Source organism: Etheostoma spectabile, chromosome 20 (genome assembly GCF_008692095.1).
Source record: "Etheostoma spectabile isolate EspeVRDwgs_2016 chromosome 20, UIUC_Espe_1.0, whole genome shotgun sequence".
Taxonomy (NCBI): Eukaryota; Metazoa; Chordata; class Actinopteri; order Perciformes; family Percidae; genus Etheostoma; species Etheostoma spectabile.
Window position 1 is genome coordinate 10,798,036 of NC_045752.1, and position 13,278 is coordinate 10,811,313.

The 13,278-nt window shown below is 40.5% G+C and overlaps 3 protein-coding genes across 8 annotated transcripts in view; all 3 read left to right on the top strand.

Annotated features, from left to right (window-relative positions):
• Positions 1 to 3,005, top strand: part of fosaa (v-fos FBJ murine osteosarcoma viral oncogene homolog Aa) — a 4,566-nt gene extending 1,561 nt beyond the window's left edge. Inside the window, exons 2-5 of one of the 2 annotated variants that reach the window (XM_032500326.1) lie at positions 280 to 380; positions 1,019 to 1,246; positions 1,574 to 1,681; positions 1,780 to 3,004. In XM_032500326.1, coding sequence (XP_032356217.1) covers positions 1,034 to 1,246; positions 1,574 to 1,681; positions 1,780 to 2,448 — 990 coding nt within the window. In that variant the 5' untranslated portion in view covers positions 280 to 380; positions 1,019 to 1,033 and the 3' untranslated portion in view covers positions 2,449 to 3,004. Of the gene's footprint in view, positions 1 to 6; positions 381 to 1,018; positions 1,247 to 1,573; positions 1,682 to 1,779 lie in introns of those variants that run through there. The other variant, XM_032500325.1, reaches the window with a different exon arrangement.
• A 295-nt stretch (positions 3,006 to 3,300) lies between these two features.
• On the top strand, positions 3,301 to 7,988 carry jdp2a (Jun dimerization protein 2a). Its single transcript, XM_032500333.1, has 4 exons — positions 3,301 to 3,647; positions 5,552 to 5,769; positions 6,443 to 6,547; positions 6,663 to 7,988. Exons 1-4 carry the CDS (start codon positions 3,560 to 3,562, stop codon positions 6,846 to 6,848), a joined length of 597 nt encoding a protein of 198 aa, XP_032356224.1. The 5' UTR covers positions 3,301 to 3,559; the 3' UTR covers positions 6,849 to 7,988.
• Positions 7,989 to 8,463: 475 nt separating this feature from the next.
• The window catches only part of flvcr2a (FLVCR choline and putative heme transporter 2a), a 21,454-nt gene continuing 16,639 nt past the window's right edge, over positions 8,464 to 13,278 (top strand). For 3 of the 5 annotated variants that reach the window (XR_004326934.1, XM_032500318.1, XM_032500320.1), the window contains exon 1: positions 8,464 to 9,464. Coding sequence is in view for 4 of the 5 variants with exons in the window: in XM_032500318.1 (XP_032356209.1) it covers positions 8,880 to 9,464 (585 nt within the window). In the remaining variant the exon portion in view is untranslated. Of the gene's footprint in view, positions 9,465 to 12,253; positions 13,181 to 13,278 lie in introns of those variants that run through there. The other 2 variants (XM_032500317.1, XM_032500321.1) reach the window with 2 other exon arrangements.

Consider the following 13,278-nt stretch of genomic DNA (forward strand, 5'->3'; position numbering starts at 1 on the left):
TTTTTTTTTTTTTACCCCGACATGTAGGGCTGTGTGGCTGTCAGTCTGACCACCCTCCACCTCCGCGGATGGTACAGTCTTGGTTCATTCATAAAATTCTAGCCGAGCATAAAAGGAGGGGCTTGCATTCAAGTCGTCCAGTTACCAGGTATATACCTGGAGGAAAAAACCGAGCCGCTCTGCCCAGCGGAAGGCCAGAGTCATATTTGTCATTGATCAGGACTTGTTTATTCCCCTCGTGATTTCTCATAACAACCTGACGGCCTGACATGGATTCAGTTTCCCCCACCTGCCGGACACAGTCTCCTGTCGGGACCCTCTTCCAGAAGACGCCAGAAGAAGCGAGCTCTCCAGCTTCCTCCTTAGAGAGCAATGCAAAGGTATGAATGGCTTTGTTGATCATACATTCAACACGCAGTCTAGGAGGCGCTCCGTTTACAAGCATGTTAAACAGTCCTATTTTCACGGGTTCACGGACTAGATGCTTTTTTTTAATCTTCGTGGTGGGGGGAGGGGAGGTGGAATTGATTGATAGGATTTTAATTAACTGTGTGCGCTTAATTCAAAAAATATTTTATTTTTTTTGACAAGTGATGTATAATGGGACCAGAAATAAATAAAGGCAGAAACGTGACAAATGAGCGCCGCAGTTCGGGTTGTTATGATCCCGACGTCCTGGGACCAGATGTGAGCGTGTCGATGCAGCGGTTCATTGAGAAAAATAAATCCATCCAGGAGACTCCACAGCATCTCTGCGTCAGTGTTGACGTCAGAAACAATGATAAAGTCAAATATTGATCTGGAGAAGGCTATTTCTGGTTGGGTATATTTCAAGATAATATAACACATCCAGGCTACACTCTGTTTTATACTCTAAACATGATTTGTAAGTTTTATTGATGGTTGTCATCACAATAAGATCCACTTGAAACCAGCATGGGAATAGATTTATTTAAAAAAAAAAAAAAAAATTATATTATAATCTTCATATTTGATTTCCCCCCCTTTTTTCCCCCAGGAGCTCTGCCGAGAAATGAGCGTTGAAGATACTCCATTTGTTCCAACAGTCACTGCAATTTCCTCTACCCCAGATTTCCAGTGGATGGTCCAGCCTACGATTATTACATCTGTCTCCCCGTCTCTGGGTAGCAAGCAAGCCAATGAACCACAAAGCTCTCACCAGGCAACACCCAAAGTGGGCGGGAACAAGGGCAAAAATGTTGTCAGAAAGGGGAAAACAGAGCAGGTAGGTTAGCTTGGATGAAGTCTAACTGCCATTGGACAGAATAGTCAATATTGTAAATTTACATATAACAATCTGAATTCCTTGTGTGCAACAGTGCTATTATGCATGCTCCTCTGGTGCCGTATGCTGGCTGTGTGCCTTCCTTACAGTCAATTTATATTCAGGTCACAGCAAGTCTGCAACAATGGTCTATTTTTAGACGCATTGCAGCGAAACATGGTTTTGCCATTCTTCAGAAGGGTGAATTGGCAATGGATGTAGCGGATTAGAGGATGAAATGGCTGGATTCTTCAAGGTAATAACTGAATTGTTCCTTTCACATCCTAGCTGTCTCCGGAGGAGGAAGAGAAAAAGAGGATAAGGAGGGAGAGGAATAAAATGGCTGCAGCAAAGTGTCGCAACAGACGGCGGGAACTCACTGATACACTGCAAACTGTAAGTAAACAGTGACGCATGTACTCAGCTGTAATTAGCACACACTCTTTGTTTGTGTTTTCCAGTGTGGATGATTTTGGTTGTCAATCTATCTGAAGGAGACCGATAAGCTGGAGGAGGAAAAAGCAGCCCTGGAGACGGAAATAGCCAATCTTCTCAAAGAGAAAGAGCGACTTGAATTTATCCTTGCCACACATAAACCAGGGTGCCAAATCTCAGATGAGTTGGAGTCTATTTTCCAGGAGCCCACGGGGTCCCCAGGGCTACCGCCCAGCCCGGACGAGGACAGACTTCCAGAGGATGGCACACAGGAAGCTCCTTCGCTCCAGGACATGGACATCCCCAGTGATCCGTCAACAGCCATCTCTGGGAACTCCAATATCTTGCTGTGTGCCAGTGCTGAAATCAACATCTGCGATCTTGAGTCTTCTCTGGACATTAAAGAGGAGCTTCTGGAAAATATGTTGCCCAGTTTGGAGGAGAAAACCCCCATGGAGACAGCTCGATCCGTGCCTGACATAGATCTGAGCAGTTCTCTTGGGGTCTCGGACTGGGAGACCCTGTACAAGTCTGTTTCCAGCGACCTGGAGCCTCTCAGCACTCCTGTGGTGACCTCCACCCCCACCTGTAGCAGTTACCTGTCTGTGTTCACATTTGCGTGTCCCGAGCTAGACTCTCTCACAGAGGGACTAGACAGTCATAAAGGTGGAGGGGGCATAACAGAATCTGTTGATCTCCTCAACTCTCCAACTCTCCTAGCCTTATAATGTACAGAGGGAAGTGATCTGTGTGATCTCTCTGGTTTTTCTGTTTGCAGGTTTCTGATTTTGGAATGACATGAACTACATATGCTTGTAACACTTCAAGGAATACCTTCATGAAATGTCTTATGTGTGTGACTAAGCAAACATATTAACTTTCTCCAGATACATAGCCAACAGAGTGATGTAGCGAAAAGCATGGCTTTTACAGGAGGGACTGAAGTAAGTTTTGATTTTTAAAACGCATGCTGAGAAATTCCAAATAATTTTCAGAGCTTCTATATATCTGATCTGTTACTAGATCTAAGATGTAATGTGGAATTTAATGTATCAGTATGGTTTTGTGTTTTGGTGTCAATAGTGTATTGATTGATGTAAATGTTGTATTTACATATTCATCCGCGTTAAGTACCTACATACCTCAATGTCATCAACTGTGGTTTGACCTCATTGAAAGTTTTCCATGAAAACATCCAGTGCTATATACTATATATCTTATCAAGATGTACCTTATGATTTATTTTTTTACCTTTCAGATTTTGATTTATTTGTTAAATTTAAAAGTAAAATTGAGCATTGATTGCCTATCTATGCTGCTAAATAATAACAATAAATCTACATTCAAAGTGGTGTTTGCAATCTGTCTCTAAGAAATCTATTTCTATATCAAGGTCAAAATATTTAAATTATCACCATGCATGTTACATTTTATTCTATTAAATAAGGTTATATTCATACAGAGGACCATATAATGTGCAAGGCAGAGTTAAGGTAAAAGTGTGCCCTAAAAATGGAATCACTGTGACCTCAGTATATCATAAATCCTGGTTTAAAAAAAAAAAGAAAAAAAAGATGAAGCTTTTGTTTTTTCATATTGTCTCTTGGCATATGTATTGGGCTGACTAGATGAGTGATTCTAGTGCAGGCCTCCATCTGAGCACTGTGCTGTCGTTGCCGTATGCAGCCTCAGTGTTTCTTTATGGGAGGAGCGGTGCGACTTCCCCACTTCTGCCCCCACTATGTACTTTTTTACATCCCTGCTTACGTTTGGCTGGCATAGCCTAATTTCCGCATTCCCAAATCCTCCCAGATTGGGATCACGTTTTAAATCGGTCTGATGCAACGATTTCCACTTTTTAAAATCTACTCTCGACCCTCGGCTGACCAGAAGAAAGGACATTTGTTGCACCTGGGATCAAAGTCAGGTCGGTAAACAAAACTTCATAAGTCGAGAGTATGTTTTACATACTAAACATCTTATTGGCGCGCCACGCATAGGTCCTAACGAGCATAGTGTGTGAAGCAGGCAGAGACTAGGTCTGTGATGTTTGGGTTATATGGGGCTTTTCAATGCAGTCTCTTGAGTTTTACGTGGGATTTAGTTTGGTGTTCAAAGTAGACCTGACAACTTATTTAACACGCTACACAAAGATCGTTTTCTTTTGTTTGCATGCTCCTCTTACATGGAACCACGGCGTGCACAATTCAGGACAAAATGTTCTCAGTTAGAGTTGTTTCTCCTGTACATTGGTGTTGTGCATTGCTTCCCAAAATGTGGTTATCTAAAGCGAAATCTGCTGGAAAGGAAAAGCTGTAGCGTTTTATCACTGCAGCTCTGATGGGAAGACAAGGTTACGTAAGATAAATGCCGCACTGAAGAAAAACTTCCGCTTTCAAGTTGACCAATGGCTTCTGTGTGCACTCGCTGCAACACTATGCAGTCAACTTAAGATGACTACACACATTCCTTAACTACTGATAATAACTAACCAGAAGCGTTCTCATGTAAAGGTTCAACGCAAATAACTATAATACAGTCTAATTGACTTCTTGGACCTTTAAGGGTATAATACAGTTACAATTATTACAGTATGTTAAATAGCTGTTTCAATCATTCACTGCAGACAATAATATACTCAAATGGTCTTTGGTCCATATTGTACCCTATGGTCTTTATGAAAAGTTTCATAACTATTTTGTTAAGGTGGCTTTGTCTTTTGCTTTTTCTAGTGTTTTTGAGCATTTCAAACCAAATGTCCAATGCATGTCATTCCATAATACTTCAATATAACTTTTTTTTTAAAGATAAGCATGTGCCATAAGCATGGCCTGCAGTGTTCCACTTTGACCTGTAGTGTGGGGATGTATGAAAACTGAAAGTAATTTCCCAAGTGCAATTTTCATGTTCTATCTAGTTAGTAGATGCATATTTATTGGCATACATACACTTCTTACTTAAAATTCCCATACATTTGTCTTCACAGATAATAACAGCCTGCTTTCTGAAGGGGGATTTATATATATTCAGATATTGCCTGTTTATTCCTGTTGTGTGGGCTACATGTCTCTGAGTAATTGACCTTAGATAGTAGTTTTTGGCTGAATCATGTGGCTTGGAAATCCGCTGAGTTGTTATAGTAATTTCCTGTGTATTTGGCTGGTTTGCTCTCACACACCTCTCTCATTGTCTTTGGATATTTTTAAATGTTCACCTTCAGCATTTTCAAATCTGGGATTTTGCCAGTGTGCTAAAACATAGTGAAAAACGGTTCTGCCCAAAATATGAGTAAACTGTTTCAACTTAAATTTTTCATGTGGCTTAACCAAACCAAACAAGTTACATTTGGGTTCATAGTTAACAACATTTTGCTGAATTTTAGCAGCCATGTGTTACTCCCCTGACATTGTCTCCATAAGGAAGAAACCGCGGTTAACAGATATTTCTTGGGAATGGCTCCTTGAAATAAAAGGAGAAATTGCCCACTTTAAGTTGCCCACTCATAAGTTGATGAGAGCAGCCTCAGCATATGGCTCATATAACAGACCAAAAAGTCATCACAGTAAGGCCAGTCTGACTGCTAGAAAGGAGCAGTGCACCTCAGGCAAATGCTTTCTTGAAGCTCTGTAACAGACTGTGGGTCAAATAAAGCACTTAAATGTGTATTTGCTGTTAATTTGTTGTTGAGAAAGGGCTTTTTTTTCTAACCTCATACCATAAAGTATGTACTATAATAAGCAGAGCAGACAGAGTTTTATGTTTTTTTCATTGATCTTGTTTGTTGCCGTCTAAGTATGTCTTCCTTTTCTCCTCTTTTCTCCTCCCCTTTAGCTGTGGTCACGGCCGAGTCTGACGCGATGCCAGGACAAATCCCAGATCCCTCTGTGACAGCAGGCTCCCTGCCCAGCCTGGGCCCACTGGCTGGGATCTCAGCCACCACACTGACTGACAAGCTCAAATTTGGGGACTTCCAGGAGTTCGGTACAATGCTGTCACCTCTGCACTTCCTGGACAGTCTGGGGAAGAGGCCCCTAGTGATCAAAGCAGAGGTATAGGAAACATTGAGGAGCTGAGAACTAGATCAGGAACATCATAAACACTACATTTGGGATTTTTTACTCAGTTTGCATGCTCGTTTCTAATCTGACGTTTGGACATTAATAGGATTTAGCCGCAGCTATAAAGAGATGCAACAAACCAAATTCAGTATTTCAAATGGGTCATAGATAGATTCTAGTTTAACTATGTTATAACTAGTTTAAAATGTGCCTTATATGTCATAAACAGGTTTGCATGAAGTGAAAGCACCATGGCATTTACGTGTTGTGTCATATCTTAATCAACAGGTCCACCTAGTGGACATAGTTGGACACAATACTTTGTATCACTTCAAGAATAAAAATTCTCTCATACCAAGAGTACTTTATTAAACATGCATGCTGTGACTGAGACAGATCAACATGCATGCAAAGTAAGTAGAACATAAAAAACATTGTTGGTTCCTTATTTATCGTTTCTTTGGTTATTGACAATGGTATTAAAGAAGGCATGGTCAAAGCATACTTCTATTATAGTCAAATGAAGATGTAATATAAAGAATGCAAGATAATATTCTTTTACTCATTTCATCACCATTTTGTACTGAAACATGAAGAGTCTTCCAATGTGCAGCAGGTCCATCACAACTTAGCCTCAAACCTTTTTACCTGCACTGCTGTTTAGAGAGACGAAGAGGACGACAGGAGGAAACGAAGGCGAGAGAAAAACAAAGTGGCTGCAGCTCGATGTCGAAACAAAAAGAAAGAGAGAACAGATTATCTACAAAAGGTGAGACACGCCGACTCAATTACTATGCTTTATTTTCAAACGCTCACATATTTATCTTATTGCCTTAACAACATTGTATCTGTCTTTGCCTCCTTTACTCCCCACCGTCTGACAGGAATCAGATAGACTAGAGATGTTAAACTCTGACCTCAAAGCCCAGATTGAAGAGCTGAAGCTGGAACGACAGCAACTGATCCTCATGCTTAACCGACACCGCCCCACCTGTATTGTCAGGACGGACAGCATCAAAACCCCGGAGAGCGAGGCCAACCCCCTGCTGCAGCAACTGGAGGCCAAGTGAAGGTGTGACCACTTTCCACAGTTTACAGTTGAGAAGAAACAGCCAACTAGCAGCACTTAGCATTGGGCCTCAGCCACAGATGAGATCCAGCCGAGTCCTCCCACCTTATCTCACGGACGCCATAAACTGTGGATGTGATTACATCGGACACTGTTTTGGCGGTTAAATCAGACTTCTTCTTGTTTGTCTTTCTTTCCCATTTATTTGTAGTTGTGGTCATCAGACTCCAGCCACTATCAGTATGAAGTTAAACAAAAAACACAACACATCTATTGGCACATAACTTTACATCAAGTTTGTTGTTTTATATTGGACTTGTACTATATTCCTCCTTAGCTTTAGCCATCGCTTTTATCCGCTATCAAAAACATCCGTTTAATATCAGTTCAGTCATTTCAGGCATTAGTTTTACAAGTGAACCTTTATTTGCTGATTACTTCTGATCTTATTAGACACATTTAGTTGGATTTGCTTACGCAATAAAAAAAGTCAATTCTTTATTTTTCTTAAGTAAGTACGTGTCACTTGCAGACAGTCAGAAGCCTTCTTACTATAATAACCTCCTGAGTCATGATCATTTTTGTTTTTCATACATTTGGTGGCCGAGCGGTTGGTCCTCTTTCTTATTCCTATGTTTTGGCGCAGGCGTCATGTATGCACATGCATATGCATTGTACTTTATTTTCTGTTACCATATTGTTACTACAAATGTTTTTTTTTATACTTTTGAATATTATGTTATATAAGAATATAAGCTATCACAAAATCTCATTTGTATTTCCTTAAGAAATAAATGTTTAGTTTGTTTTCTTACTGGAATTTTGTATTGTAATCGTATTATATTTTGGGTCAAATTTTGAGGACCAAACTTTCTGGTAAATGGTGCTATCTGGTGGCCAGTAGCAGTACATCCTGATCAACCCTGTATGTCTCCAGTTTGAATTGGTTTCCACACATGTGTTATAGTTTTATGCAGGAAATTCTAAACTATTTAAACTTGATTTACTATTCAAACCTTTTGTACCTCTCCAGCATCCCTCTGGCTAATTGTTATGTGTGAGGTTTCCAGGATCCCGAGGTATCCTGCAGAGGGACAGCTTTGTTCTAGCTGTGGGTAATTCCACACATATTATAACAGTGGAAAAGATGAAGTCAAATAATATATTTCATGATTAACCTTATTCCCCTCACTTCAAGTGGAATCCAGCATTAAGACATCAAACTACTCATGCCTTTCCTTCTGTATTTTTTGTTAAAATGAAATGGGGATCACTAGTGTAATATAATCACATGAGTTTAGATTCAACATTTAATCCACATTTCATCTATTGTGAAAAGTATGTAAGAACAGCATGTACTAATGAACAGCAAACACAGGTAGTAACAAGGCACTTATTGTTCTTACACGGTGGGATTTAACTTTTAACAAGGCAGATTAACAAAATGATGACTGAGGCAAGAGCACCAAACTCCTGCTAGAGAAATAATAGCAACCTTTTAATGTATTATTATTGAATAAAATATTGTTAATGTGGCACACTTATAATCTGCAATGTTGCATTGGGAGATTACGTTGAAAAATAAGGACAAGCTAAGACACCAGTGTATATATTCTCTGTGTTGTTAACTGTCTGGTAGGTGTGTCTCATTACAGTCACTGTCACGTCTTATCTCAGCAGCTGGGTGGAGTAAAAGTCGGGTCAGCTCATACTAGTGTGTGTAATGAATAGGATTTCTCAGACAGCTCAAGTTTTGAATGAACTTGTGGAGAGCAGGCCAGTCCGTTGGAATGAATGTCGGAAGTCATCTCAGTTCTTCTGCTCCTACAACTGAATAGTATTTGGACTGCCACATGGACTGAAAGTGATTATTGAATCTTTTTTTATTGTTACTTCTATAATTTCATTTTTAATTCACATATTCGGAGCAGTTTGGGTTTTTAAAAACATACTAAGTTCGTTACTGCTCTGGGGGAATACTTTCTTATAAGTATTCTTCTGTAAGTTTGCTTGTTTTTTCTTGAAGCAGAAGATGGGAGAAGATACTCGGGCATCGCAGGATAGAAACGCGCAGAGTTCATTGGACAATGTGCCACATTTGGGAGCGGGGGGTCCAGATGCCGTGGCGCAAATTGAATGCTGCAGCATCCCAAACGGGGACAGCGGCTCCGCCGCCAACACGCGTTTGTACAAGAAGCGCTGGATGATCGTGTTACTGTTCAGCGCATATTCCCTGAGCAACGCGTACCAATGGATCCAGTACGGGATCATCAACAACGTAATGATGAAGTTCTACAACGTGGAAGCCTTCTCTATAGACTGGCTGTCCATGATCTACATGCTCACCTACATCCCATTCATCTTCCCGGTCACCTGGCTCCTGGATAAGAAAGGGCTGCGGGTCACAGCGCTGCTGGCCAACGCGCTCAACTGCGCCGGGACATGGATCAAGGTGGCCAGTGCCAATCCAAACTTGTTCGGGGTGACCATGCTCGGACAGCTCGCAAGTTCCCTTGCCCAGGTGTTCATCCTCGGGATGCCCTCCCGCCTGGCGTCCGTCTGGTTCGGCGCGGATGAGGTTTCCACCGCCTGCTCCATCGGAGTTTTTGGGAATCAGGCAAGTTGATCTCTTAGCCACAATTGTCACTGTGATAGACCTCTATATTATGTTTAATTAGATTTTGTCCCGAACTCCCCTTAAAAAAATGTTTGAATTGCATGAGTGGCCTGAATCACATCGTGTGTGTACGTGCGTGCGTGCGCTCTGACATGTGACGGCTTATCTACATCACAGATCCTGCATACCTTGAAAAAGCTTATCCGGTTTCATGGATTCTAGTTTGTTGGTACATATCGATGGTTGAAGCATTGTATGTCCTCATGTTCAGCCTCCAATTAAATACTTAATCAGAGGGGCAGATGAATCATGGGGTACAATAGAAGAAAAAAACAGCAAGTTCAGCTACACATACTTTTATTAATTTTTTTCCCCTTCATTTCTTGTTATTTGGAAAATACTTTCTTCTCTTTGGGCCTGAAAACTTTATTTTATATGAAACAGCTGAGAAATTTAGATGGAAAATCTTTCTTTAGTGGAACTGCATAGTTTTACCTGTAAAGAGTCACAAGCCATACACAAGAGATTGGGAGTTTATTATGTATTTTTGTGTATATTGTAATTTGATTTAGCTATCAGATGTAAATGTAGTGAAGTAAAAAGTAGCCGACACTACCCTCTAAAATGCAGTGTACGTAAGAATGGAAGTATCCTACTTAACCATGTGTAGCCTAACTTAAAACTGTACTTTAAAAATGTAGCTATAGGCCTACTTAGTTACTTTCCACAGCTGCCTCTTTAACCTCAAAATCTTTTCATGCCCAGATATAAAAAACTAAATTAAGTGAGATATTCCTCAATCGTGGAAGCTAGGCTATTTGTTTTGAGGGTGACAACCAAAAGGGGGGTGACGTACACAATTCCTGTGTCTTGTGCTGGTACAGTGTTTTGAGTCAGTGTAGTCTGTGTAACAATGCTGCTGTGTTCCAGTTATGGGAAACTGCATTTTTTTGTGTGCGAAAAAGTCAGAATGTCTGAATACTAGGCTGTATACAGGGGTTTGTATAATTACAGCTCATGTGTTCACATCTCGTCACTTAGCATAGCAGCCCTGCTACGTCCTGCTATGCCCTGCTAAGCTTTCTATAACTTGTAACGCCCTGCAGATCCCTGCTACATGAACTACTGTAACTACTATTTCTAGTCATAGTTCCATTATCTTTATTGTGACTATTATTGCCACTGTTCATCACACCCCCAACCGGTATCGTCAGACACCGCCTACCAAGAGCCTGGGTCTGTCCGAGGTTTCTCCCTAATACAAAGTTTTCCTCACAACCGAGGTTTCTCCCTAAAAGGAAGTTTTTCCTAGCTACTGTCGCACTAAATGCTTGCCCCGGGGGAATTACTGGAATTGTTGGGTCTTTGTAAATTATAGAGTGTGGTCTAGACCTACTTTATCTGTAAAGGGTCTTGAGATAACTCGTGTTATGATTTGATACTACAAATAAAATTGAATTGAATTGAATTGATTATGACCCTGAGGTACTTAATAGCCAAATATGTTACCGAGTGTTTTAGATATGAGCCAGGATCGTTTAAGTATCATTATCATAGATTGTTTTATCCGCTGTGGTTAAGCATTTTATTGCACTGTTTTTATGGAATAAGGGGAATACCAAAAAAAAGGAATCTCTCTTTGCTCCATGCAGCAGAGGTGGCCGGAGGCTGTAGACAGCAGGGAATCCATCAGCAATTACCATTGGTGCTTTGAGAAGCCATTCAATAGCCTGCTAGCCTACATCACTAATATCATTTTTTCAGTTATTTCATTTTTTTTTCCTATTAGTTGGAGCCAAAAGTTAAATTAATGTTCTCCAGTTTAAGTCTCCTTTTTAGATAGGCTACATAAACCCATATGCTATAGGTAAAGCTCAATAAAAACAAACAAAAAAAACAACAACAACCAGAAACTTCCAAAACAGAAACACATAGAATTATCAAATTAATTATAAAATTAATGAGGAACACTTTAGTAAGCTAGTATCTACCATTTTTTTCTTCATCAATCCCTTCATGATTTGGTCTATTGAATGTCAGAAAATAAAAAAGTCAGTTTTTGAAATTACTTTTGGCTCATTGATTATGAAAATAGTGGCGGATGAATGATCTGTCAATTAAGTAATCAATGAATCAACTAATTGTTGCAACTCTAATTCTCATGAAAACATTGTCACACTCAGTTGTGGCATGATTGAATCCTTTTCTGGAAAAAGTGAAAGAACATTGAATAATCCAAATACAAAGTACTCCTCTGAAAAATGATTGATCATGACTAATTGTGTATGTCCCACAGTAATAATCCTACATATAATATTCTAAAGAGTCATAAATTATTTATAGTTGTGTGTGTGACTTGAATGTTTACATGGGTCTTTACACTGGAAGAAAATGATGATTTTTATCACTTGTTCTTTGGCCTCTCTGTGGACATTTGAATCACATTTACATAAGTTTGTAAGAGTAAAAACAGTAACAACAAGCTCCAGTTTCCACTATGGTTGATTACAATAAACTCACATTTTAGCATCCTATAGAATCAAACTTGTCAGTACCGCATCATGGCAGAGCATTCATAATCCAATGTTTTTGAGTACACAGGCACTCTGCGTTGATTAGAAAGTCAACATAACAAAATGTGTTAGTGTTAAATGAATACGTTTTAAATAATCCGACTTCAGATCTGCAATTGTGATGCAATAAAAAGTGATTGGGCTTTAGTAAATCCAATTTGTGAACCAATAAAAAATAAAAATGTCATGTTACTAAAGTGAGGTGTTAAAGACTGGAATCAGTCAGGTATGTAACAGTTGGCTGGGATCAGAGTTTTCCAACATTGCTCATTACATTTCAACTGCACCACATATCCAACTCCGCTAAATCAGAAGGACTAATAAGCAGTAATCGCCACTGTAGGCACATCTGGTGAGGTTTTTTATGATCAGCATGTGGGTAAAACCTGTTGGGTGGGAGAGACGAGTCAGTTAAACTGGCACGGTTTTGAGAGAGCGTACACACAAGGAGAAATGTTTGCTCTTCCCTCCAGTTGTTAAGGGCTATGGAAGCCTGAATGAAAGGGGTTTCAGTAAGAGCAACATGAGTTCTCAGGATGAATTGCCTCATGAGTGGATGCATGGCCTTGGAGAGGCCAGAGCCAATAGTTGGTCTCCAACAAGAAAAAAAGACAACCAGTTTGGGAGAATACAACCAGCTGCAACTGGGAGACAGCGGTGACATCTTGGAGTCTTCAGCCCTGGACGCTGCGCAGCTCTTCCCACTGATGGAGACAGTTGTACAAGCGGCGATGGGTCATGCTGTTTCACCTTTACTGCTTGAGCAACATCTTCATGTGACTGCAGCATGGCATCAGCAGCAACATCTTCATGCGCTTCCACACCATTGACAACCTCCCCATTGACTGGCTTTCCATGATCTACTTCTTCACCTACATCCCCCTGATTCTGCCTTTAACGTGGCTGCTCGACAACGGGGGCCTTAGGCACGTTGTGGTGGTGGGCGCAGCTTTTAACTGCATTAGGACCTGGATAAAGATGAGCACTGCCAACCCCGACACATTTTCAATGACCTTTGTTGGCCAGTTTGTTTGTTTGGTGGCCACTGTTTATATCCTTGGCATCCCATCCAGACTCATGTCCCTGTGGTTTGGGCAGCAGGAGGTCTCCAGCGCCTGTTCCATTGGCGTTCTGGGAAATCAGGTGTGTCTTTGTTTGCCTTTCGGCTTAAAATGTCTTTGGCAGTGTGTGCTATCTTCTCATATTTGTGTAGAGAGTATGAGTGTCATTTTCTAAGAAAG